This window comes from Pseudophryne corroboree, chromosome 3, assembly GCF_028390025.1.
Source record: "Pseudophryne corroboree isolate aPseCor3 chromosome 3, aPseCor3.hap2, whole genome shotgun sequence".
NCBI lineage: Eukaryota > Metazoa > Chordata > Amphibia > Anura > Myobatrachidae > Pseudophryne > Pseudophryne corroboree.
Window position 1 is genome coordinate 448,262,567 of NC_086446.1, and position 25,063 is coordinate 448,287,629.

General features: G+C 45.6%; 1 protein-coding gene across 2 annotated transcripts in view; it reads left to right on the forward strand.

Moving 5' to 3' along the window:
- Positions 1 to 25,040, forward strand: part of ZNFX1 (zinc finger NFX1-type containing 1) — a 162,973-nt gene extending 137,933 nt beyond the window's left edge. For both annotated transcript variants that reach the window (XM_063960516.1, XM_063960517.1), the window contains exons 10-15: positions 6,404 to 6,543; positions 7,117 to 7,271; positions 7,360 to 7,505; positions 8,433 to 8,543; positions 13,100 to 13,195; positions 21,718 to 25,040. In XM_063960516.1, the coding sequence (XP_063816586.1) occupies positions 6,404 to 6,543; positions 7,117 to 7,271; positions 7,360 to 7,505; positions 8,433 to 8,543; positions 13,100 to 13,195; positions 21,718 to 24,162 (3,093 nt within the window). In that variant the 3' untranslated portion in view covers positions 24,163 to 25,040. The remainder of the gene's footprint in view (positions 1 to 6,403; positions 6,544 to 7,116; positions 7,272 to 7,359; positions 7,506 to 8,432; positions 8,544 to 13,099; positions 13,196 to 21,717) is intronic.
- The last annotated feature ends 23 nt before the right edge of the window (positions 25,041 to 25,063 follow it).

A 25,063-nucleotide genomic window follows, 5' to 3' on the forward strand; every position in this document is an offset into this window, starting at 1 on the left:
GCATTTCCTGCAAACAGGAGTGTCTATGGGCCTCAAATTGGGGTCCATTAAGGTTCAAATTTCGGCCCTGTCGATTTTCTTCCAGAAAGAATTGGCTTCAGTTCCTGAAGTCCAGAAGTTTGTCAAGGGAGTACTGCATATACAACCCCCTTTTGTGCCTCCAGTGGCACTGTGGGATCTCAACGTAGTTCTGGGATTCCTCAAATCACATTGATTTAAACCGCTCAAATCTGTGGATTTGAAATATCTCACATGGAAAGTGACCATGATGTTGGCCCTGGCCTCGGCCAGGCGAGTGTCAGAATTGGCGGCTTTGTCTCACAAAAGCCCATATCTGATTGTCCATTCGGACAGGGCAGAGCTGCGGACTCGTCCCCAGTTTCTCCCTAAGGTGGTGTCAGCGTTTCACCTGAACCAGCTTATTGTGGTACCTGCGGCTACTAGGGACTTGGAGGACTCCAAGTTGCTAGATGTTGTCGGGGCCCTGAAAATATAGGTTTCCAGGACGGCTGGAGTCAGGAAAACTGACTTGCTGTTATCCTGTATGCACCCAACAAACTGGGTGCTCTTGCTTCTAAGCAGACGATTGCTAGTTGGATGTGTAGTACAATTCAGCTTGCACATTCTGTGGCAGGCCTGCCACAGCCAAAATATGTAGATGCCCATTCCACAAGGAAGGTGGGCTCATCTTGGGCGGCTGCCCGAGGGGTCTCGGCTTTACAACTTTGCCGAGCTGCTACTTGGTCAGGGGCACACCCTGGCTGAGGAGGACCTGGAGTTCTCTCACTCGGTGCTGCAGAGTCATCTGCACTCTCCCGCCCGTTTGGGAGCTTTGGTATAATCCCCATGGTCCTGACGGAGTCCCCAGCATCCACTTAGGACGTCAGAGAAAATAAGAATTTACTTACCGATAATTCTATTTCTCGTAGTCCGTAGTGGATGCTGGGCGCCCATCCCAAGTGCGGATTGTCTGCAATACTTGTACATAGTTATTGTTACAAAAATCGGGTTATTATTGTTGTGAGCCATCTTTTCAGAGGCTCCGCTGTTATCATGCTGTTAACTGGGTTCAGATCACAGGTTGTACAGTGTGATTGGTGTGGCTGGTATGAGTCTTACCCGGGATTCAAAATCCTTCCTTATTGTGTACGCTCGTCCGGGCACAGTATCCTAACTGAGGCTTGGAGGAGGGTCATAGGGGGAGGAGCCAGTGCACACCACCTGATCCTAAAGCTTTTACTTTTGTGCCCTGTCTCCTGCGGAGCCGCTATTCCCCATGGTCCTGACGGAGTCCCCAGCATCCACTACGGACTACGAGATAGAATTATCGGTAAGTAAATTCTTATTTTTTTTTTTTTTTTTAACTGTTCCTTTTATAAAAGGGGACAGGTAATTCCAGCCGGATCCAATACCTTCGCTACCGTCATCTCCCAGTCTTTCTCTTCTTAGTTTAAAGGGTGAAAGCGCTGCGTAATACCCTGATAAGGGGTTTTAAAATAACAAAAACAACATGTCTAAGGCTACCAAGACCTCAAAGACCTGCTATGTTTGTACGAAATGTAACAAGAAGAGCACGCGGGTCGGCAGCTCCGGGGTGTGCGACTCCTGCTTAGACAAGGACGCTCTACCTGGGAGCAGTGCTCTGGCTAAGGCATGGGAGGACAACCTTGCTAATAGAATCTCCAAGGAAATGGCAGAATCCCGCAAACAGCAATCGGAATGGGCTGCGGGATTCTCAAAGACAATGGTGGAATTTCTCATCAAGTTAACGCCGCCCGCACACGCTGAGACGACTGTGCGCAAGGCTGTTAAAAGAACTCTTCCTATTATACCAGAATCTGAGGAGGAAGAGGGTTTTCTTCCGGATACGGAAGAAGGTGAGTTAATTGAACTCATCCTAGACGCCGATTTTCCTGAAGAAGACTCGTCGATCTCGGGTCTGGATTCCTTAATTGATGCAGTAAAGGACTAAGCTTTAAGGAAGCGGAAATCCGGGAGCCAAAAGAATTCGATTTGTTCGAATCCCAGAAGCCGCGTTCAGCAGAGTTTCCCATTCCTAAATCCCTCCAATCTCAGATGGAAGAGGCTTGGAAACAACCTGACAAACGTTTTCAATTTCCGAAACGGTTTCAGGTAACTTACCCCCTACCTAGGGGTGTAATGGACAAGTGGGAATCTCCGCTGGTAGTGGATGCTTCCCTAGAAAGGTTGTCAAAGAAGACAATCTTGCCAATTCCTAACGTAACTACTTTAAAGGATGCGTCCGAACGTAAAGTTGAGACTGCGTTAAAATCAATATTTGTAGCAGCAGGTGCAGCGCAGAGACCTGTGATCGTCTGTGCTTGGGTCAACAAGGCCATGGGTGCATGGTCCGGCCGTATAGTGCAAGCTATTGAGGAGGAAATTAGCTTAGAAGAGATTACACAGTTGGCGGAACACATTCGGGAATCTGCTACATACTTGTGTCAAGCTTCTAAGGATATTAGCAGAATAGAATCGCGCATATCTGCATCGGCCATATCGGCTAGGAGGATTTTATGGCTCAGAGAATGGCAAGGAGACTCTGACACCAAGAAGGCGGTAGAATCCATTCCCTTTGGGGGTGAAATGCTGTTCGGACCAGAGCTGGACAAGTGGATTTCGCAGGCTACAGCGGGGAAGTCCACTTTTCTGCCTACTCCTTATACGGGAACCGCTCCACAAACTAGGAGAGGTTATTCGGGACCATCGTTTACTTCATTTAGATCACAGTCCTTTCGAGCCCGAGGTAGAGGTTTCGGTACACAAGCACGCGGGGGCAGAGGTAGATGCCACTCGCAGGCAGCAACCAGAAAGCAGGATAAACCTGCTGACAAGACCGTGGCATGACGGCCTCCCAGCTCACCTGGGGTCCCCCTTGGTGGGCGGCCGACTGGAAGGTTTTCAGGACATCTGGGCCAAAACCTCACCAGAGCTTTGGGTGAACAACTTAATCTCTCAGGGATACAAACTGGAATTTCAACAGAGGCCTCACAGTCAGTTTTTTACAACAGGTATGCCTCAGTGCCCTCAAAAAGCAAGGGCACTCCGGACAGCAATTCAAAAATTACTACAAGCAGAGGTCATTATTCCGGTTCCCGCTTCTCAGAGAGGAACGGGGTTCTATTCCAATCTTTTTGTCATGCCAAAACCAGACGGGACGGTCAGACCAATTCTCAATTTAAAAGTTTTCAACCAGTTTTTAAGAGTCTACAGATTCAAGATGGAATCAATCCAATCAGTTATTGCAGGCTTAGAACCAAGCGAGTTCATGGTATCCATGGACATAAAGGATGCATATCTGCATATCCCAATCTGGACTCCTCACCAGGCTTACTTACGGTTCGCACTGGTGGCGGAGCACTACCAATTCCGGGCCTTGCCGTTCGGTCTAGCGTCAGCCCCAAGAATTTTCACAAAGATCATGGCGATCATGGTGGCAGGACTAAGACTGTTGGGGGTCACGATTATACCTTATCTGGACGATTTACTGATCAAAGCTCCATCTCAGAATCGACTGCTCAAGGATGTTCAGACATCCCATCAATTTCTAATTCAACATGGATGGATTGTCAATTTCAAAAAGTCCAACCTCATACCGACTCAACGGATCCAATTCCTCGGTCTCATCTTGGACACGGTCCTATTATGTGTGTTCCTACCAGAGAACAAAGTACAGGACCTACAGAGGTTAGTGGCTCAGGTACTGAGGACGCAGACCGTTTCTCTGCACCTCTGTGTGCAACTTCTCGGGAAGATGGTGGCATCGTTCGAAGCTCTCCAGTACGGCAGACTTCATTCACGACCATTCCAAATGAACCTCATTGCTCAGGGAGCAGGCTCACACTGGCTTCTCCATCGGAGAATTCGACTTCAACCACAAGTAAGGGTCTCCTTGATATGGTGGTCTTCACACAAGAACCTTACAGCCGGCAAGAAATGCGGCATTTGGGATTGGAAGATCTTGACGACGGACGCCAGTCTCAGAGGTTGGGGAGCCGTCCTAGACGACCTTCAGTTTCAGGGACGATGGACGCTACAGGAAAGCAAATTACCCATAAATATCATCGAACTAAGAGCAGTCTACAATGCCCTTCTCTAAGCAGAAGACTTAGTCATGAATCAAAACATCAGGATTCAGTCAGACAATGTCACGACGATGGCTTACATAAACCGTCAAGGAGGAACAAAGAGCAGGATGGCGTTAAAGGAGGCCACAAAGATCTGGTTGTGGGCAGAAAGACGAGACATCATTCTCTCCGCAGTATTCATTCCAGGTGTGGAGAACTGGGAAGCAGATTACCTCAGTCGCCAGGACATGCATCCGGGGGAGTGGTGCCTTCATCCACGGATTTTCAACATGATTGTGAGAAGATGGGGTCTACCTCAGGTGGACCTAATGGCATCTCGACAAAACCATCAGCTGCCCAGATATGTGTCAAGAACTCGAGATCCAGCAGCAGAAGGAGTGGACGCATTGACACTTCCGTGGTGTTACAGAAAGGTTTACATATTTCCACCATTCCCACTCATACCCAGGGTTCTGAAAAGAGTAAAGCGGGAACGAGTGTGGGTTATTCTAATCGCTCCAGATTGGCCCCGCAGGAGTTGGTACACCGACCTGCGAGGGTTACTGGCGGAGGATCCTTGGAGGTTACCTCAGAGAGAGGACCTGCTATCTCAGGGACCGTTCCTGCACCCCGACCTAAACAGGCTGCGTTTGACGGCGTGGCTATTGAAACCCGGATCTTAAGAGACAGAGGGATCCCACGAACGGCCATTCCTACAATGATTGCCGCTAGGAAGCCGGTCACAGCCAGGCACTACTACAGGATTTGGAGACGGTACATGGCTTGGTGTCAGGAACGGGGATGGAACTCATCAAATTTCCATTTATCGCGACTTGTATTGTTCCTTCAGGCCGGTCTAGAGGGAGGACTCAGATTGGGCTCTTTGAAGGTTCAGATTTCGGCTCTCTCCATACTTTTTCAACAGCGGCTAGCATCCTTGCCAGAGATTCAAACCTTTTTACAGGGTGTTCTGAGACTTCAACCCCCTTTTCGTCCTCCCACGGCACCATGGGACTTAGGTTTGGTGTTAGAATATTTGAAGTCACCGACCTTTGAGCCGTTGACAAGTACAGACCTGAAATATATTTCTTGGAAGGTCACGTTATTACTTGCCTTGGCTTCGGCTAGGCGGGTTTCCGAGTTGGGAGCCTTATCCTGTAAGAGCCCTTTCTTAGTTTTTCATGAGGATAGGGCGGAACTCCGTACAAGAGCAGACTTCCTTCCGAAGGTGGTGTCGGGGTTTCATGTAAACCAGCCAATAGTGGTCCCATCTTTCCAGGGCCTCACAGATGAGGACGTGTCATTGGATGTTGTCCGAGCTTTACGGGTATACGTACAGGTTACGTCATCTTTCAGAAAGTCGGACCATTTGTTTGTTCTTTATGATGGGCCAAAGAAGGGTTGGCCGGCCTCTAAGCAGACTTTGTCCAGATGGATTAGACTTGCCATTCGGTAGGCTTATATTTCCTGTGGAAAACAGGTGCCGATTCAGACGGGTTCTCATACTACCCGATCAGTGGGTGCCTCGTGGGCGGCTGCCAGGGGGGCTTCCACTACTCAACTTTGCAGAGCGGCAACGTGGTCTTCAGCCCACACGTTCGCAAAATTTTACAAGTTTGATACTTTTGCGTCCGGAGAATCTAAGTTTGGACGTTTAGTTTTGCAGGCCACCGACAGCACTCCCTCCCTAGGGGAAAACTTTGGGACGTCCCCTACTGTATAGGACTCCAGTGTCCCCTAGTGGATGAAAGAGAAAAGAGGATTTTGGTACTTACCGATAAATCCATTTCTCTGAATCCTCTAAGGGACACTGGACGCCCGCCTCGGTGCTGTCGACCTGCTGTGTTCAAAGTTCTTGTTGTAAACAGTTCGTGCAAACAGCGTTAGTTATTCGGTTAAGAGTTCTTGGCCGCTGTTTGATATGTTGTACGATTCGGTTCCTCGCCATGGGCTATAGTGTCATGTCCTATTCTCTCAGTCAAATTTTTCAAACTGAGGGATGAGGGATGTGAAGGGGGAGGAGCCGGCTGTGCAGACAATGCTAATTTAAGATTGTGCCACACCTCCGGTTCAAGGCTTCACACCCCTACTGTATAGGACTCCAGTGTCCCCTAAAGGATTCAGAGAAATGGATTTATCGGTAAGTACCAAAAATCCTCTTATCGATAACTTGTATATAGAATATAGAAGTCTTTTTGTGGTATAAATAGTTCACCACAACAACTCCTATCTTACACAAGGTGTACCTTCTAGTAAATGACACTTCTGAAAGAATGGAAACTTACCCAATGTAAGCATATAGCTTTTCCTCCTAGATGTCATCAAAGCAGAAGAAGAAGAGGAAACAAAGGATGAAGAATGAACTAAGAAAATTAGATGCAATGACAGAAGCCGAGGTTGATCAAGTGAAAGATCTGTGGAGTCTGGACCTAAATATGCGCTGGAGACTGTACAGGTGATAGAGGCACTCCGTAAAGAAAAAATTAGCATCTCTATGGCCATTAGCACTGACATTATAAAAATTATAATTAGAGATTGCTGGAAGTATCAGTTTAAGTCCAAGTATCAACACCTTTGTCATAGGCACCAAAATGAGATTTTAATTATCAATAATGCAGGTAAACTGAAATCTTCTGAGTACAGTATTGTGTAATAGTTATGTACTTGCAGATTTGTTGGGGTCCGGGATCCAATACACCTGTGAGATCCTGAACCCCCTAATCATTAGCCAGTGTGCATGCATGAGTAAGCAGGAATATTTAGATTTTATTACTCCCAACACCTCCTGTGTAAATGGGATGGCTGTCAGTGGGGCTTAAAATGCCAACGTATCCTCAAATGGGAACTGACAGGTGATGGGAGTGGTTGATTTCTAACATGGCTATGTGTGTTAGTGGGAAGTGGGTGTATTTTAGTGTAATTTTACTTTCAAGAGGATTTTTAATTCCCCCCCCCCCCCCCCCAAAAAAAAAAAAAATCACATCTAAAATCCAATATCTATTGTATATTTATTTCTACCCTTATACAGACATTGGATACAACTCTACCAGCTGGATATTCGTCAGAAAATACTGACTCATGAGAAGACTTATCAGGAGTTAGCAGATCGCTTAGTGGAGTTGAGACAACGGCAGGACCTGCATATTCTTCAGCAAGCTCAGGTCATCGGCATGACAACCACAGGTCAGTGAGTGTTTGACAACTAGTAACTGTGTGATGATTTATATGCTCTCCGGGGTCTTACACACTGCTATGATCACTCTCTGCCCAGGTGCTGCCAAGTATCGTCGTATTCTGCAAGAAGTAGAGCCACGTATTGTCATAGTGGAAGAGGCAGCAGAAGTCCTTGAGGCTCATACAATAACCACACTTAGTTCAGCTTGTCAGCACCTTATTCTCATTGGGGACCATCAGCAGGTGAGGTCATATATACGTATAGATTGTAATTCGCAGAGGAAGAGCAACAACTGACTTCTAAGTTAGATGGATGTATGGCAGGCATGGAGTTCATACCACCAGATATTGTGCAACTGAATGTATGCAGAGGCGTAACTCTGGGAGGCAATGGAGTCATCTGCCGCCGGGCTCCTGCTCTGAAGGGGGCACCTCTCCTCCCATTCTGTAACACCATTGAATTAAGTTAATTGATAGTTGCTGCTATCTCTTCAGTGGCCGACTTCCTCACTGGTCCCTGCACCTTACAAATCACACCCTTTTTATTATACTGTAGATACACATTTTACAAGCATCATACCCAGGATTAGAAACCACAACCTATTACACTGACAGCAGACACCTTACTGATGAAGCTATTTGCTCCTGTATAGGAAATATGAGAATTCTAACTATATGGAGTTATTGCTCTGACAACTACACACAACTTCACATAGTTAGAATTCTCATGCTTCCTGTATAGGAGCAAATAGCTCCATCACTATAGTGTCTGCTGTCAGTGTAACAGGTCATGGGTTCTAATCCTGGGTATGACTGCTAAGTTGGATCAATATTGTGCACCAAATTGGAATTGTGGCCACCCACTGCAACATCAGACCAATACCCATTGCTGCCTGTTGCTGCACTGTGGCCTTTGCATAACACTGCAATCTATACATGTTATCAGACAACTGATATTAAAAAATTTTTTTCGATTATTGTAGAGACAAATTTCCATGTATAACAAAATAATTGTTTTACTATATTTCAACATTTAGTATAGTAGTCATTTTCCTTCACCAACCATGTCTGAATATTTCTCACTACATTAATTCAGCAAAGCCAGGTACAATAATAATAAGTCACTGCTCTATTTAGGGCAAGCATTGACATTCTTACATTATATTCCAGCTGAGGCCTAGTGCTAATGTATATGACTTGGCCAAGAACTTTAACCTTGAAGTATCACTGTTTGAACGTCTCATCCATTCAAATCTACCATTCGTGCGTCTAAACTACCAGGTAAGGAACAGACATAAACATGAAGATATGTTACACAGCATTCTGTGTGCTTGTGGTTATTAATACAAATTATGGCTGATGTTATGATAAGCGTTTCCTGCCACTAGCAGAATCCCATGGCAAGACCTAGTATTTGGAATGTGTACTAAATTTCGGTTGAAATCACTGGGAAATCAGATAATTTGGGGCCGATATGAGCCATATGTCAGGGTATTGTGGTTGTGTACAAAAAGCGCTTTCACCCATTGCTCAGTTTGTTAGTCAAAAATATAAGCCATAATAACATACACACGTGTATATGTGTGTGTGTATATATATATATATATATATATATATATATATATATACATACACACACACAATACATGGAGCGTGCACTCACAAGTCTTCTTAATAAAGTAAAGAATCAGATTTATCAAGACATCATACGTCACCATAGCATGTGTCGACGTTTCAGGCCCAGCATGGCCCTTTCTCAAGACCCAGATGCCCTAGTGAAGAAAGCATTCTGTTAGAGACAAATTTTTCAAATTTTAACTCATCAGTCCGGCAAGCCCCAGTGATGAACCAGGAGTTGAAAGGCGAAGTGCCCACTCGCCGGAGTGAATTTCCTGGCGGCTGAGGAAGTCCGCTTCCCAATTTTGTACTCCGGGAATGAAGACTGTCAACAGAGATGGTAGATGACGCTCTGCCCAATGTGACTCACCTCCCTTATGGCACCATGACTGCGAGTATCACCTTGATGGTTTATGTAGGCGACGGCTGTCACGTTGTCCAACTGTACCTGGACCGGACAATGTTGGAGGAGTGATAGAGCTAGACAAAGAGCTCTGAAGACCGCTTGAAGTTCCGGAATGTTGATCGACAGTCAGTTTTCCGGAGCGGTCCACCGATCTTGACAGGGGACTGCCTCCGAGCTACACAGACTGGCGTCAATAGTGTGGAGAACCCAATCCTGTACCCAAAAGGGATGGCCCTTATCCAAGTGGGACCTCTGAAGCCACCACAAGAGGGAGAGCAAGACCTACTGAGAGAGGATGATAGTCTATGTTTTGATTTGCTGATGGTATTTGTTCCATCAGGCCAGAATCTCCATCTGAAGGGGCTGGGAGCGAGACTGGGCATACTCCACCATGTCAAAGATGAAGATGATCCTCATGCAGAAATGAATCAACACTCGGCAGGGAAGTAAAAACCTGCAAATTCTGGCCTGTAGGTCGCAAAGCTTGTCCGCTGGAAGGAAGTCCCTCTGAACTTTGGAGTCCAGCAAACTCCCCATATGGAACATCTGTTGAGATAGCATCAAGGACGATTTCCCCCAATTGATAAGCCATCTGTGAGACTGGAGAAAAGTTGTTGCCAGACCAAGGTGTGCCCTGAGGATATCTGGAGAATTGTCCAGGTAAGGAAGAATCCTGATGCTTTTGCACCGCAAATGAGCAGCCATGACTGCCATGACTTTCATGAAGACACGAGGAGCCATTGAAAGTCCACAAGGCAATTGGTACTGTTTCCCCCGAACCACAAATCAAAGAAAGCGCTGGTTGCTGAGGATAGGATCATGCAAATAGGCATCCTGTATATCCAAGGAGGCCATAAACTCCGCAGATTCCAGCGCCAGAATAATGGACCTTAGAGACTCAATGTGGGACGTTGGAACCCATAAGTATCTGTTGAGGGTCTTCTGGTTGAGGATTGGCTGAAAGGAGGCTTTCGGCTTCTGAACCAAGAAGAGGTTGGCATAGCAGCCCATGCCTCTCTGTGCCAGGGGGGCCGGAACAATTACCCCAGAGGATAAGAGAGAGTGAATGGAGTCCCGCATTGCTTTCGCTGGGGAAACTCTGTGGAAAAAACTTCAGCAGAGGACTTTCCCTGAAGGTTAGAGCTTAGCCTTGGGAGACTATGCCACATAACCAGGATTCCGATGTGGTCGCCAACCAGGTGTTGGAGAAAAGTAGAAACCAGCCTCACATGCAGCGGACCCCAAGGTGGAGGCCTGCCCCATCATGCTTTAGGCGTGTCGGCTGGTTTAGTGGGCGAGCCTCCAAATTCTTGGAGTCATTGGAGGAAGAACCCTGGAACGTGGAAAATGGATGGCCCTTGGCCTTGCCCTAAGGACGAAAGGAGCGAACCTTAGACACATGAAACCGAGTGGCTGCAGCCAAAGGGAGAAAGGCTATCTTAGATGTCGCCACTGTAGCCACAGTTTTGTCTAACTCCGGTTCAGAGACAATAAGCAAGAGTCTCAAGTGCCTTCTTAGAATACGTGTCAGCCCGCCAGCCAGTAACACAGCCAAAGGGCTCTCCTAGCTGACACCTTGTAGGTTAAGATCCCCGTATCAATAGCCGGCTCACCAAGATAGGAAGCTGTCTCCCTGTCATGTGTCACCAAAGCCAGTAGCTGGGTTCTTAGCCACACAGGCTAATGCCAGAGCAGGCCATGTGATAGCACTGTCATGGGAATAAATAACCTTAAGGAAGGTTTCCAACTTCCTACCTGCTGGATATTTAAGAGAAGCCTTGTTAGGAATAGGCAGGGTAGTATTTTCAACTAGGCGGGCAATGTGTATGTCCACCAAAGGAGGAGACTCCCACTTGAGACTGTCATCGGCTGGGAACGGATAAAAAGCAGCTATGTGCTTAGAGACCTGAAAGCGCCTGTTAGGGGTAGCCCAAGCCTCCGCCAAAAGATCCTCAAGCTGCGCGCAAGTAGGGAATTCTACTGAAACCCTCTTTTGACACTTGAATACTGGAGCCTTTGACTTAGGGACTTGTTCCTCATCCTGAATTAGCGCTGCCACATCCACCCGAGACAGGGATTTCTCTAGGACAGAAGAGGTTTCAATGTCTGAAGAAATGGACACATTTTCCTTGTGGTCTGAGGAAACCTCAGAGTCCAAAAAATAAGAGTTGTGTAGTAATAGATGCCTTATCGCCTTGAAGATCTGCGCTTGGAGGCTCGGTCTTTATCCAGCATCTGCTGGAAAGAGGTGGACACCTGCACTAATCCCTTAACCGACTGAAAGAAGAAGCACATTCATGGTGGTTCAATAGCGAAAAGTTGCAGATATGAACAAGAAGTGGGGTGAGCGGTGCGGGGACTGCAAGCTGATCCACCATTTGAGACATTACCTGTGAAAGAGAGGTCGCCCAAGCTGGTTCTTGGCTGGAAACCGTGGCTGAGGATACCTCTCGTTGTGTCTCTGTAAAACACCACATACAGAGACCATTGTGTTCTGGATCCTGAGGAGAAAACAGCAGAACAAATCCCGCAAAGATGCCACACAGGAGCACCCCCCTCCTTGGGTGTTTTACTCTTGGAAAACATGCGGCGGGATGTAATGGAGTCCGAGATCGCTGGAGGTGTGGGATGCCGGCTGATGTTTTTTAAAGGGGCAATCATTTACAAGGCAAAACCATGCTTGTAAGTGTTTGCCCCTTTAGAAAAAAAAAGAATCCAATTTTGTCCAGTATCCTGCACCTCCGGTGATCTCGGAATCCATTACATCCCGCCGATAGTGTAGTAATCCAAGGCAATCCCCACACACAAAGTTAAATAACAGTGGTGTGCAATCCAGGGACAGCGCACTGAATGTAAATGCCTCACAAATGAACAAATGAGTGGAGCCTAGCAGAGGAGGAATACAACACTGAAACCACAACAGCAAAGTCAGTAATGCAATAAGATATCCGACAGAAAAGAATAGAGACACAGTACAGAGAAAGTGAAGGAAAGAATATTGCTAACAGAAACAGGCACGCAGTACAATCAGTGCACATAAAAATGAGCTGTTATTGCTCAACAGTCCAGACCCCAGTCGGCAGGATGGAGCGAATTGTATAACCTGACCGCTGAGGAGGAGATATACAGGGAGACCAGGAACCCACTCTACGGAGACAAGCTGCAGCAGTCAGTGCAGTAAAAATGGCCCACAGCGTTTCAACTAGGCAGGGGAGAGGAGGATGAGAAACCCAGTGACGGGATGCCTGCAGAGGTAAAGCACCAAAGGGATGGGGGAGGAGCTAACAGGGAGAGCCCACCTCCCCTTCCTGACATGGACCTCAGCGTCAATGGTCTTAAATAAGGTGTCCTCCGTTGTAGGTGCAAGCTGGGTGCCGCACTCACCTGTACCCCCGTGGCTTCTGGCTGTGGCTCCGTGTGTGCTTAGAGGGACCCGGCCGAAGATGCTGACCCACTCGCCAGTGCTGGAGGTTGCTGGAGCACTCAAAAAGTAAAAAAATAATAATAATAAAAAAGTTGAAGCCGCTTAAAAGCAGCCCTGTTTAACAGTGCCAGCTACTGCAGGCACCAAACTAAAACTGGCCTATCGGGGCGGGGAATAGGGGAGAAAGAGCCAGAGCTACTGCTGGGAAGGAAAAAAGGTACCGGTTTGGTGCATGGCTCCTCTTCACTGCCTATACCCGCTGTATGAAGCCTGTGTCCCCTATGGTTCGATTCAGAATTTTCCTATATGTGAAGTAACAGCATTAGCAGAATTTATATTGAGATTATTACTATCATTGATCCACTAATGCTGATATCTTCTACTTTGTAGCATCGCATGAGGCCAGAAATAGCGAGATTATTGACTCCACATATCTATAAAGAGCTTGAGAATCATTCATCTGTACTCAACTATGATAAAATCAAGGTAAGCAATATTTTGTATATCAAGAAGCTCTTAAAGACAGGTGTTTATACAAAACTATCATTTAAATGATTGTCACAATTCCAGGTTGGATGTGTCACAAGAATTTATAGGTGACAGATACATTTCTTAAAATACAATGGCGTCTATGCAAGAGCTATATATTTTAACTGTCAATTATACAAAGTCGCTTTAATTCACTTAGATTTTTAAAGCATTACAGTGACACATTGGGGTGTCATTGAATATGCATTATTTAATATCAGTGTCACAGTAAGGTTGGGAACCACCTTTGTTTACATTGAAATGTTAATTATACTAATCCTTAATCTACTTTAACTGAAGATTCCTCCCGTGTGACATGTACTACAATAACCTAGATTTAATGCCGAAGTTAACCAGGGGTATCATATCCCTTGGGTGTGCAAAAAGTTCAAGAGGGTTGTACAAGACATGATTTCATACACTGTTATTTTTACTTGTACATTGCGTGCTCAGTACATGTTCCGTTCCAGCATTGTCACCAATGTTGTATCCCAAGAACATTTACCTTGTTGCGTTTTGGATATTGGTGAGGCAGGTTGTTGTAGTGTGGTGTTTCTGTGGTCCAATTGATATTGTCACATGTTATTTTTTTACTTTGGTGTTACATTGTGATAAATATATTGTGTTGATGTAAAGTAGGTTGTGTGAAATGAGGAATTGTAGCTGGTGTTGATAAAAAGAACCTTGTTTCAGTATCATCATTGATAAAAAAAAAGGACCAATAGCAGTGTGCCCGTGTGTACTGTGTTTATTTTTGGGAATAAAATTATGAAGTTAATATTGTTATTTTAATAGTCTTGACAAGGCGATTAGGGTGGAAGGTCATTTTTCATATATGCCGACTGAGGTCCAAATGTATTAAGCCTTAAAGAGTGATAAAGTGGAGAGTGATAAATAGTGATAAAGTACAAGTCAATCAGCTTCCTGTCATGTTACAGGATGTGTTTGAAAAATGACAGTTAGGAGCTGAGTGGTTGGTACTTTATCTCTATTCGTCTCTGCTTTATCACTTTTTAAGGCTTAATACATTTGGGCCTTAGTTTGTTTTTTGCAATATTGGACTTTAGTATACACGTTGAGTATCCCTTATCCAAAATGCTTGGGACCAGAGGTATTTTGGATATCGGATTTTTCCGTATTTTGGAATAATTGCATACCATAATGAGATATCATGGAGATGGGACCTAAGTCTAAGCACAGAATGCATTTATGTTCCATATACACCTTATACACCCAGACTGAAGGTAATTTTAGCCAATATTTTTAATAACTTTGTGTATTAAACAAAGTGTGTCTGCATTCACACAATTCATTTATGTTTCATATACACCTTATACACACAGCCTGAAGGTCATTTAATACAATATTTTTAATAACTTTGTGTATTAAACAAAGTTTGTGTACATTGAGCTATCAGAAAACAAAGGTTTCACTATCTCAGTCTCACTCAAAAAAGTCTGTATTTCGGAATATTCTGTATTTCGGAATATTTGGATATGGGATACTCAACTTGTACTAGTATAACTTCCCATGAGGCTTAGGTCATGTGGATCTATGACACGTTGGTGGTCACGTTATGCCACACAGAACCCCCAGTTCACATATGCCACAGTGTCTCCCATGCTGGTGATGTAGCTATGTGGGGGGACCTGGGCAATCACCCAGGTCCCCTCTTATTAATCTGGCTCTGGAACCAATGATCTATTAGGACTGTGACATTACTAGCAATGCTGAAATAAGGAGATTTATGGTAAGAACTTACCTTTGTTAAATATCTTTCTGCGAGGTACACTGGATTCCACAGGGAATAACATTGGGGGGTGTAGAGTAGGATCTTGATCCGAGGCACCAAGAGGCTAAAAGCTTTGACTGTTCCCAAGATGCTCAGCGCCGCCTCCTCTATAACCCCGCCTCCATGCACAGGAGCTCAGTTTTGTTAACCAGTTCAATGCAGTAGCAGGTAAAAGAGATGACAACAGTTAGTAGCCACAGACACCACATTCTCACGACAGGAGAAGATATCAGCGGCAAATGCCATACCAACTCAAAGAATCTAAGTGCGTCAGGGTGGGCGCCCTGTGGAATCTAATGTACCTCGCAGAAAGAGATTTAACAAAGGTAAGTTCTTACCATAAATCTCCTTTCCGCCTTGCACAATTGTTCAAGGGTCGCACCACGGCGGGCCGCCCAAGAAGGTCCAACAGACCGAGTAGAATGGGCTTTGATGGTAGCAGGAGCTGGAAGACCAGCCTGTACATAAGCATGTGCAATAACCATTCTAATCCATCTGGCCAAGGTCTGCTTGTTAGCAGGCCTGCCCGTTTGTGAAAACCAAACCGTACAAAGAGAGAATCAGACTTCCTAACGGAGGCTGTCCTCTTCACATAGATATGGAGAGCCCGTACCACATCCAAAGACCTCTCTTTGGAGGACAAGTCAGGAAAGACCAAGGCCGGAACCACAATCTCCTGGTTAAGGTGTAAATAAGACACCACCTTAGGTAGATAACCAGGGCGCGTTCTAAGAACCGCCCGATCACGGTGAAAATTCAGATAGGGGGACCTACAAGACAAGGCACCCAAATCCGACACCCAACTAGCAGAGGCAATAGCCAGCAGAAACAAGACCTTGAGAGAAAGCCACTTAAGGTCCGCATATGCAAGAGGTTCAAACGGAGATTCTTGCAATGCCTCCAGAACCACCGACAAATCCCAAGGAGCCATGGGTGGGACATACGGAGGTTGAATCCACAAAACACCATGAGTGAATGTATGAACATCAGGCAGAGTCGCAATTTTTCTCTGAAACCATACTGGCAAGGCAGAAATATGAACCTTGAGGGAGGCCAGCCGAAGGCCCAAGTCCAGGCCCTGTTGTAGGAAGGCCAAAAGATTGGCCGTACTAAACTTGTAAATGTCATAATTGTTAGATGCGCACCAAGTAAAGTAAGAATTACAGACCCTATGGTAATTCCGAGCAGAAGACGGCTTACGGGCCTTCAACATAGTTTGAATGACCGCCTCAGAAAAGTCTTTGGCCCTTAGTACGGAAGCTTCAAGAGTCACGCCATCTAAGCCAGTCGGGCCTAATCCTGGTAGACACAAGGGCCCTGAACGAGGAGGTCTGGTCATTGTGCTCTAGCAAGAGACCCCGTAGGTCTGACAACCAATGCCGTCTGGGCCACGCTGGAGCTATCAGATGTAGGATTCATCCTTCTTGCTTGAACTTCCTTATTACCCTGGCAGGAGTGACACCGGAGGGAACACGTACGGCAGCCGGAAGTTCCATGGAATTGCCAGTGCGTCCATGAACGCTGCTTGAGGATCCCTTGTTCTTGCTCCGAAGACCAGAACATTGTGATTGTGTCGAGACGCCATCAGGTCTATGTCTGGTTGGCCCCACTTGTCCACTAGGAGCTGAAATACTTCTAGATAAAGGCTCCACTCTCCGGCGTGTACGTACTGACAACTGAGGAAGTCCGCTTCCCAGTTGAGGACCCCCGGAATGAACACTGCCGATATGGCTGGAGGATGGCGTTCCGCCCATTGAAGACTCTTTGAGACGTCCATCATTGCCATGCCGGGCCAGTTGCAGAGCGTTGAACACTGCCCGCCACTCCAGAATGTTTATCGGGAGGAGAAACTCCTCCCTGGTCCACCGACCATGAAGAGAGTGTTGCTCCAACACCGCGCCCCAACCCCTCAGACTGGTATCCGTCATCAGAAGGACCCAGTTGGAGATCCAGAAGGGACGACCTCTGCTCAATTGTTGGTCCTGTAGCCACAGGTCAGTGACAGACGGACCTCCGCTGACAAGGAGATCATTTGAGACCTGATCCGGTGAGGCAGGCCATCCCACTTGACAAGAATCAGTTTCTGCAGAGTGCGGCAATGAAATTTAGCGTACTCCACCATGTCGAAAGCCGACACCATGAGGCCTAGTACTTGCATCGCTGAGTGTATCAACACACGCGGACGAGAGAGGAAGCAACGTATCTTGTCCTAAAGTTTCAGGACTTTCTCCTGTGACAAAAACAACCTCTGGTTGTGTGTGTCCAACAAAGCTCCAAGGTGCACTATGCTCTGGGCAGGGACCAGGGATGATTTCTTCCAGTTGATGAGCCATCCATGGGCTTGCAGAAACTGGACCGTCAAATCCATATGACGGAGGAGAAAGTCTGGGGAATTGGCCAGGATCAGCAAGTTTTCCAGATACGGCAGGATCCTGGTGCCCCGACGGCGGAGTGAAGCTGTCATAACCGCCATGACCTTGGTGATAATTCGCGGAGCCGTGGTCAGACCAAACGGTAAGGCCCGGAATTGGTAATGGAGATTGACAATAGCAAACTGCAGGTATTACTGACATGGCAATAGGGATATGCAGGTAGGCATTCTGTATATCCAGGGATACCATATAGTCCATGTACCATATAGTTCCAAAGCCAGGACAATAGAGCGAAGGGTCTCCATACGAACTTGGAGACCCTCACAAATTTGTTCAAAATTTGAGGTTGAGAATGGGCCGGGAGGAAGCATTCGTTTTGGGGACTTGGAACAGTGTTGAATAGTACCCCCTGCCCCTCTGAGCCAGAGGCACTGGCACTACCACTCCCGTGTCCAGGGGGGATTGTACCACTAAACGTAGAGTTGCTGCTTTCACCTGATCCGAAGGGATGTCCGTAAGGCAACAGCGAGGAGGGGGACGTGTCTTGAAGGATATAGCGTATCCGTGAGTGATGACTTCCCGTACCCAGGCGTCTGAAGTGGTCATCAACCAAACCTGGGTAAACTGTAGCAATCTGCCTTCCACCCTGGGATACCCCAGGGGGAGGCCCACCCCGTCATGCCGCAGGCTTATCAGATTTGGAAGGAGGCTGACGGGCAGCCCAGGCACGTTTAGGCTTGGTGGTTTTGGAAATGCAAGACTGTTTCGGGAACGCCTGACCCTTTGCTTTACCTGGAGGGCGAAAGGAAAGAAAGGAAGTACTCTTAGCCTTCGAGGCCGAAGGAGTAGTACTAGGAAGACATGCAGTCTTAGCAGACGTTAAGTCAGCGACAATCTTGTTGAGATCCTCACCAAAGAGGATGTCTCCTTTAAACGGGAGCACCTCCAGGGTTTTCTTAGAGTCCAAGTCCACCGACCAGGGCCGCAACCAGAGAATACGGCGAACTAAAATGGATGTCGTAGCAGCCTTGGCCGCCAGAACACCTGCATCTGAAGCTGCTTCTTTAATGTAATGAGATGCCGTGACAATATAAGAGAGACATTGTCTGGCATGTTCAGGAAAATTGGACGGAATCTCATCCTCTATTTCCTGAGCCCACGCCTCAATAGCTTCTGCGGCCCAAGTAGCCGCAATGGTGGGCCTATGCGCAGCCCCTGCAAGGGTATAGATAGCTTTCAAGCAACCCTCCACACGCTTATCCGTCGGCTCCTTGTGAGAAGTGACGATAGTGACAGGCAGAGCAGATGACACCACCAGCCGAGTGATTTGCAAGTCCACTGGCGGTGGCGTTTCCCAATTTTTGCTCTACTCTGGTGCAAGGGGATAGCGAGCTAGCTTCTTGTGTGGGGTGAATTTTTTTCCTGGGTTCTCCCAGGATTCCTGACGTATGTCAACCAAATGGTCAGAATGAGGTAAAACCAATTTAGTAACCTTCTGACGTTTGAACCTGTCAGGTTTCTTAGATGTAGTAGCAGGCTCAGGATAATCATCAATCTGAAGAATGAGCCTGATAGCCTCTAGGAGATCAGAAACATCCACCTGTGAAACAGATTCCCCATCGGAAACGTCATGATCAGAGTCTATGGGGTCAGTATACACGCCATCTTCATCGGAAGAGGTATTCGGAACATGCGTGGATTGAGAGGAAGTAACAGCCCGCTTATAGGACTTCTTAGGTTTAGTCTTAGGTGGGCGAGGGTCAGGAATACGTTTATCCAAAGAGTTATTTAAGTGCTGCAAGTGAGTGGACACAGCATCTGTCCTTGGCGGATTAACTGCAGGGACCATATAAGGCTGATAAGGCACCGGAGGTCCCATAGGGGGCGCAAGTCTAGTTACCAGCGTAGTCAGTAAATTAGAAAAGGCCGACCAGGGCGGGCCCTGATGTGCCCCCATTGATACAAACTGACTGGGGGGGTACAGAACCCCCAAAGCTTGAACCCTTCGCAGCCATGTTATCCTCTAATGCATCTGGGACGTTATAACCGCACACAGCAGAGTCAGCTCCAGACCCATCGCACCCTGTAGCTGACATAATAGATAGAATACCTAACACAAAACCCCCTGTGCAGTGTGACAGCACAAACAGAGGATTTCTGAGGTCAAATGTGACTGAAAAACACAGAGAAAAATACAAAATATGTATATCCTGTGAAATACCTATATTATCTAATAACCCTGACGCACGGAGCCCCCTCAGGTTACAGAATATAGGGATAGCAGTAGGAGTGAGATACACGGAGTAGAGATCACCCAGCAGCTATATGCACACACACAGAGTCACATGTACAATGCAGGAATTATGACAAACAATAAAACTGCACTGGACTAGCAATACTATTACTGAGTAAGGCTATGTATATAAACAGATATATCAATGCACAGTAAAAACCGGATGAATATCACAGTTTACTTGTACTAAATAACCCTGAAGTATGCACTTGTTCTTAACTAACATTGTCTAAACGACATGTAGAATACTTGTGTCCTGTAAATGCACAGCACTAATGATGCAGGCGGCCTTACAGAGGAGGCATCACCCAGCAGTCCCAGAATCAGCACAGCTGTGTGTAATGGCGCCCAAACGCTGACGGAGAGTGAGGGAGACAGGGAGATGCAGCTCCAGGGCGGGAACATTTACTCTAAATAGCGCCCAGGGGCTGCGGGAGGGGCTACAGGTTAGAGCCTTATCCCCTTGCTGGACTTCACCACCGGGTGCTGCGGGCCGTAATGAAGCGGATTATAGCTTAATTGGGCCTGTGCCCTGGTGGTCTAGTTGGGTCCCTGTATCAACACAGTGTCCACGCCAGCGCGTGCGGCCCGCCTCCTAATGGCCGTGCTGGATCGCGATTTCCAGTGGGTTCCGCCTGGGGGACCTTCTTACCTCCTCCCTGAGTGCGGCCATGCGATCCCGGAGAACTTCGGCCAGTGTGTGTGCCCTGGGTGAAGAACCGGAGCCTCCGCTGTAAGTACCCGGCAACCAGGGAACGCAGGAGTATACGGCACCGCTGGGGGAGGTGATGGGGCTGCAGCAGGAGATATCAGAATTATATCTAGCACCAGAGTGCCTCTGCTGCAGCCCTTGAAGTCTTCTATCTTCTTTAAAATAGCTCTTCTCAGGGCTTTTAGCCTGTTGGTGCCTCGGATCAAGATCTTACTCTACACCCCCCGATGTTATTCTCTGTGGCATACCAGTGTACCCCGCTGCAGAATTTCTTGCTTTTCAACTTGTACTAGGATTACCTCTGGAGTTTTACTCAGGTTATCCTGTACGTCAGACCTCTGCTGTTGTATTACTGTAGTTGTAAAGAGCAGGTTATAGCACATCTTAAGTGTTCTAGAAACAGATGACTTAATTTGCCATAGTGCGATATAGAATAAAAATCTCAAAATAGAGTATTTTGTTTTACTTTCTAATATTAAGTGGACTATTTTAATTTACAATACATGCACTGTTTTTAGTGATAATATGAACTGTAGTCTACCAAAGGAAGCTAATATCACAAAAGGTTCTACTAGTAGCTGTACAAATAACACTAGGATAAGTAAAAATGTGTCAGGTTATTTCATCATTTGCAATAAATGTAAGCAAACAGATGAAAAACCCTCAGAAACTAAATTATATTTTTTACTTGTAGAAGGTAGAAAAAAACAAATGTTTCTTAGCAAGACTGCAAAATAGGGGGGTAATTCCAAGTTGGTCGCAGCAGGAAATTTTTTCGCAGTTGGGCAAAACCATGTGCACTGCAGGGGGGGGGGGGGGGGGGCAGATATAACATTTACAGAGAGAGTTAGATTTTGGTGGGTTATTTTGTTTCTGTGCAGGGTAAATACTGGCTGCTTTATTTTTACACTGCAATTTAGATTGCAGATTGAACACACCACACCCAAATCTAACTCTCTCTGCACATGTTATATCTGTCTCCCCTGCAGTGCACATGGTTTTGCCAACTGCTAAAAAATTTCCTGCTGCGATCAACTTGGAATTCCCCCCTAGGTTTCTGCTTACATTACAAGAATAATAAAGATAACGTGAAAGGTGTATATGCATATTATATTATTAAGATATTCTCATTCAAAATGAAAGGTACATTCTTTTGTAGTATAGACTATAAATATAAAGCAGAGACAAATCAGCCAACAACACTTCTGGAAAGGCAGCCAGAACAGGTCAGCTTACAGGTTGTAGGTCAAGACATGAACTGCTATTGTGAGTGATTTATAATAATGGTAGCTTTCAATTCTTTTGCTACAGGGAGTCGCCTCAAACCTCTTCTTTGTGGAACATGAATACCCAGAACAAGAGATTAAGGATGGGAAGAGTCATCAGAACATACATGAAGCAGAGTTTGTAGTGGCGCTCTGCAAATACTTTCTGAACCAAGAGTATAAGCCATCTCAGATCACTATCCTGACTACCTACACAGGGCAGCTTTTCTGTCTCCGCAAGCTCATGCCAGCCCAGACATTCTCTGGGGTAAAGGTGCATGTTGTGGATAAGTACCAGGGGGAGGAAAATGACATCATCATTCTTTCGTTGGTCCGCAGCAACAAACACAGAAAAGTTGGTTTCCTTAAGATTCCCAATCGAATCTGTGTGGCATTGTCGAGAGCCAAGAAAGGACTGTATTGTATTGGCAACATGAACATGCTCAGCACTGTCCAGCTCTGGAGCCTAATTCTTTGTACGCTACGACAGGGGGCACAAGTTGGAGAACAGCTTATGCTTTGCTGTCAGAATCATCCTGAGAAACGCACCCTTGTAAGCAGAGCCAATGATTTTAAGAATGTACCAGAAGGGGGCTGCAACCAACTCTGTGATTTCAGACTGAACTGCGGACATGTGTGTACTCGTATGTGTCATCCATATGATCAAGAGCACAAAGAATACCTTTGTTATAAGGACTGCCAGAAAGTGTTATGTAATAAAGGCCACCGGTGCATACTGAAATGTTTTGAACCCTGCGGGCAGTGCATGGAAAGCGTGGAGAAGCTCATGCCAATCTGTGGTCACCAACAGACGGTGCCATGTAGCATCCCTGTAGATATATTCTGTTGCTCTATGCCATGTGACAAGCTCTTGCAGTGTGGTCATCCATGTGAAAAGAGTTGTGGCGAGGACTGTGAAACACGTTGTAAGAAAGATATAACTGTGGAGCTGAAGTGTGGACATAGTCAGCGTATTAAGTGCTGGCAGAAACCTGATATAGAGATGGGTATGCCCGTAAAATGCAAAGTTCCTTGCCGAGCTAAATTAAGTTGTGGTCATACATGCCCTGGTACATGTGACACTTGCTTTCAAGGACGTTTCCATGAAAGCTGCAGACACCCATGTAAGGCTCTTTTAATATGTTCACATAAATGCAAAGAGCCATGTACAACTGAATGTCCACCTTGCAGTAGACAATGCCAGAACCACTGTGTCCACAGCCGTTGTAAAAAGCTGTGTGGAGAGAGCTGTGTGCCATGCATAGAGCCCTGTAACTGGAGATGTGAGCACTACAGCTGCAGTAAGTTATGCTCTGAGCCATGTGATCGGCCACCATGCAATGTCCATTGTACAAAGAAACTCAAATGCGGACACCCTTGCATTGGTCTGTGCGGCGAGCCCTGTCCCAAAAAATGCCTGGTTTGCAACAAAGATGAGGTCACTGAAATATTCTTTGGTTTTGAAGAAGAGGAAAATGCTCGATTTGTGCAGTTGGAGGATTGCGGACACATTTTTGAGACTGCGGGCATGGATACATACATGGAAAATAAAGATTCCCAAGAGGAAACTGCAATCAAACTCAAAGTGTGCCCAAAATGCCAGGTTTATATAAGGAAAAACTTGAGATACGGCACTGCCATCAACAAAACTTTGGATGAGATCGAGAAGGTGAAAGAAAGGATAATAGGTCCAGTGGATCAAAGAATTGTAACCAGGAGTCGGCTCAAAAACACTCTAAAGCAGATGGATGATATTAAAAGAACATTTTTTGATGAATATTTGAAGTTACAGGAGTCGCTGGAGAATCCAGAGACTTCACTCAGGAAATTGAGTACCCTAGAAAATATGATGTTATTCTATGAAAGGTTGGCAAAACTATTTAGCAACATAAAAAAAGTTGATGATAACGAGAAGACGGCTCTGAAGAATCGCTTGCTGGAAATTAAAAAATGGTTGGAGAGATCATCATTTTTAACAGAACAAGAGCTATCTGATCTTCAAAGTGAAGTCCAGCGTTTTGTCTTCCTTCTAGATCTGCTTGTACGATGCAAAGAGGCGAGTGGGAGGATTACTCCAGAGATTCATAAAGAAATAGGGATCATAAGAGATGTTTTAGAAGGAAATAAAAAGTTCAGTGAAGACAGTGAAATATTTGTGAAGAGGAAATTAAAAGAGCTGAAGAGTAGCCTTCCACATTCAGGACTGGGGATAACAGAGAAGGAACGAGTGCTGATTGTACAAGCTATGGGCCTCCAAAAGGGTCACTGGTTTAAGTGTCCCAACAATCACATATATTGTATCACAGAATGTGGAGGAGCAATGGAACGCTCCAAATGTCCTGAATGTCGGGCAGTTATCGGGGGAGAGAACCACAACCTTGAAACAAGCAACAGGCTGGCTCCAGAAATGGATGGAGCACAACATGCAGCTTGGTCTGAAGTTGCAAACAACTTGCTAAATTTCCAAGATTTAAGGAATGCGGCCTTGTGAGTTCCCTACACTCAGAAAGATGCCTGTGAGACACACTCACAAAGCATAACTAAAAATGTCAAAGTAATCTTGAAAGTAGTCAGTGAAACTCGGGCATTTTCTACTTTGGAAAATATTAATATGAATCTATAATTAAGTGGGGGAAAAACAAAAGTTGTGTAGAAATAGATGCCTCATTATTCATAATAATGAAATTTAGAATTCAGTGTATATAATGCCTCCTGTCTAAAAACACAAAAGATGTAAAAACATACAAAAGATTTGCAGTGATTATAGGGTATTAGTCGTTAGTTCAATAACTCATGTAGAAAAGTATCTTATGGCTAGCTTCTCCATTAGGCCCAGATTACATGAACGGTATTTAGCAGGCCTGTGTCTCATTCAGACATATGTGAACATAGGGATAACTCAGCACGCTAGAGGTATCGGTCATGTCTATGGTAACAGAAATGCTACCTATGAACTGCTAAATGGAGGTAATTACAGTGAAATGACATCACTGGACAAGCTATGCTTTATCATTTCAGCTTTTTGTCCAATTTGACACAGCTTTTATCTTTATCTTACAAATGGAAGTGTGGCTATGGCTTTTTGTGATATATATAGTATTAAAAAGGTGGCAGCTTAACCGACACTGATTGAGAACTATTGCTTCACATTAAAAGTATATATAACATATTCTCTATATTACTATGTCCAAAAACAATTCATCAATATCTCTGAGGTACAAAATTATTCTTGAAGAATCTTCAGCTTGCATTGGTGAAAATATCCAGTGTCTTTTTCTTAAATATATAATGTAGTATTTTTTATAAGAGTGCCAATAACATGAAATTATTGCATTTACTGAATAAACATATATTGTGCTTCCTCTGAAATGTTTGTGTCATGCTTTTCGGGC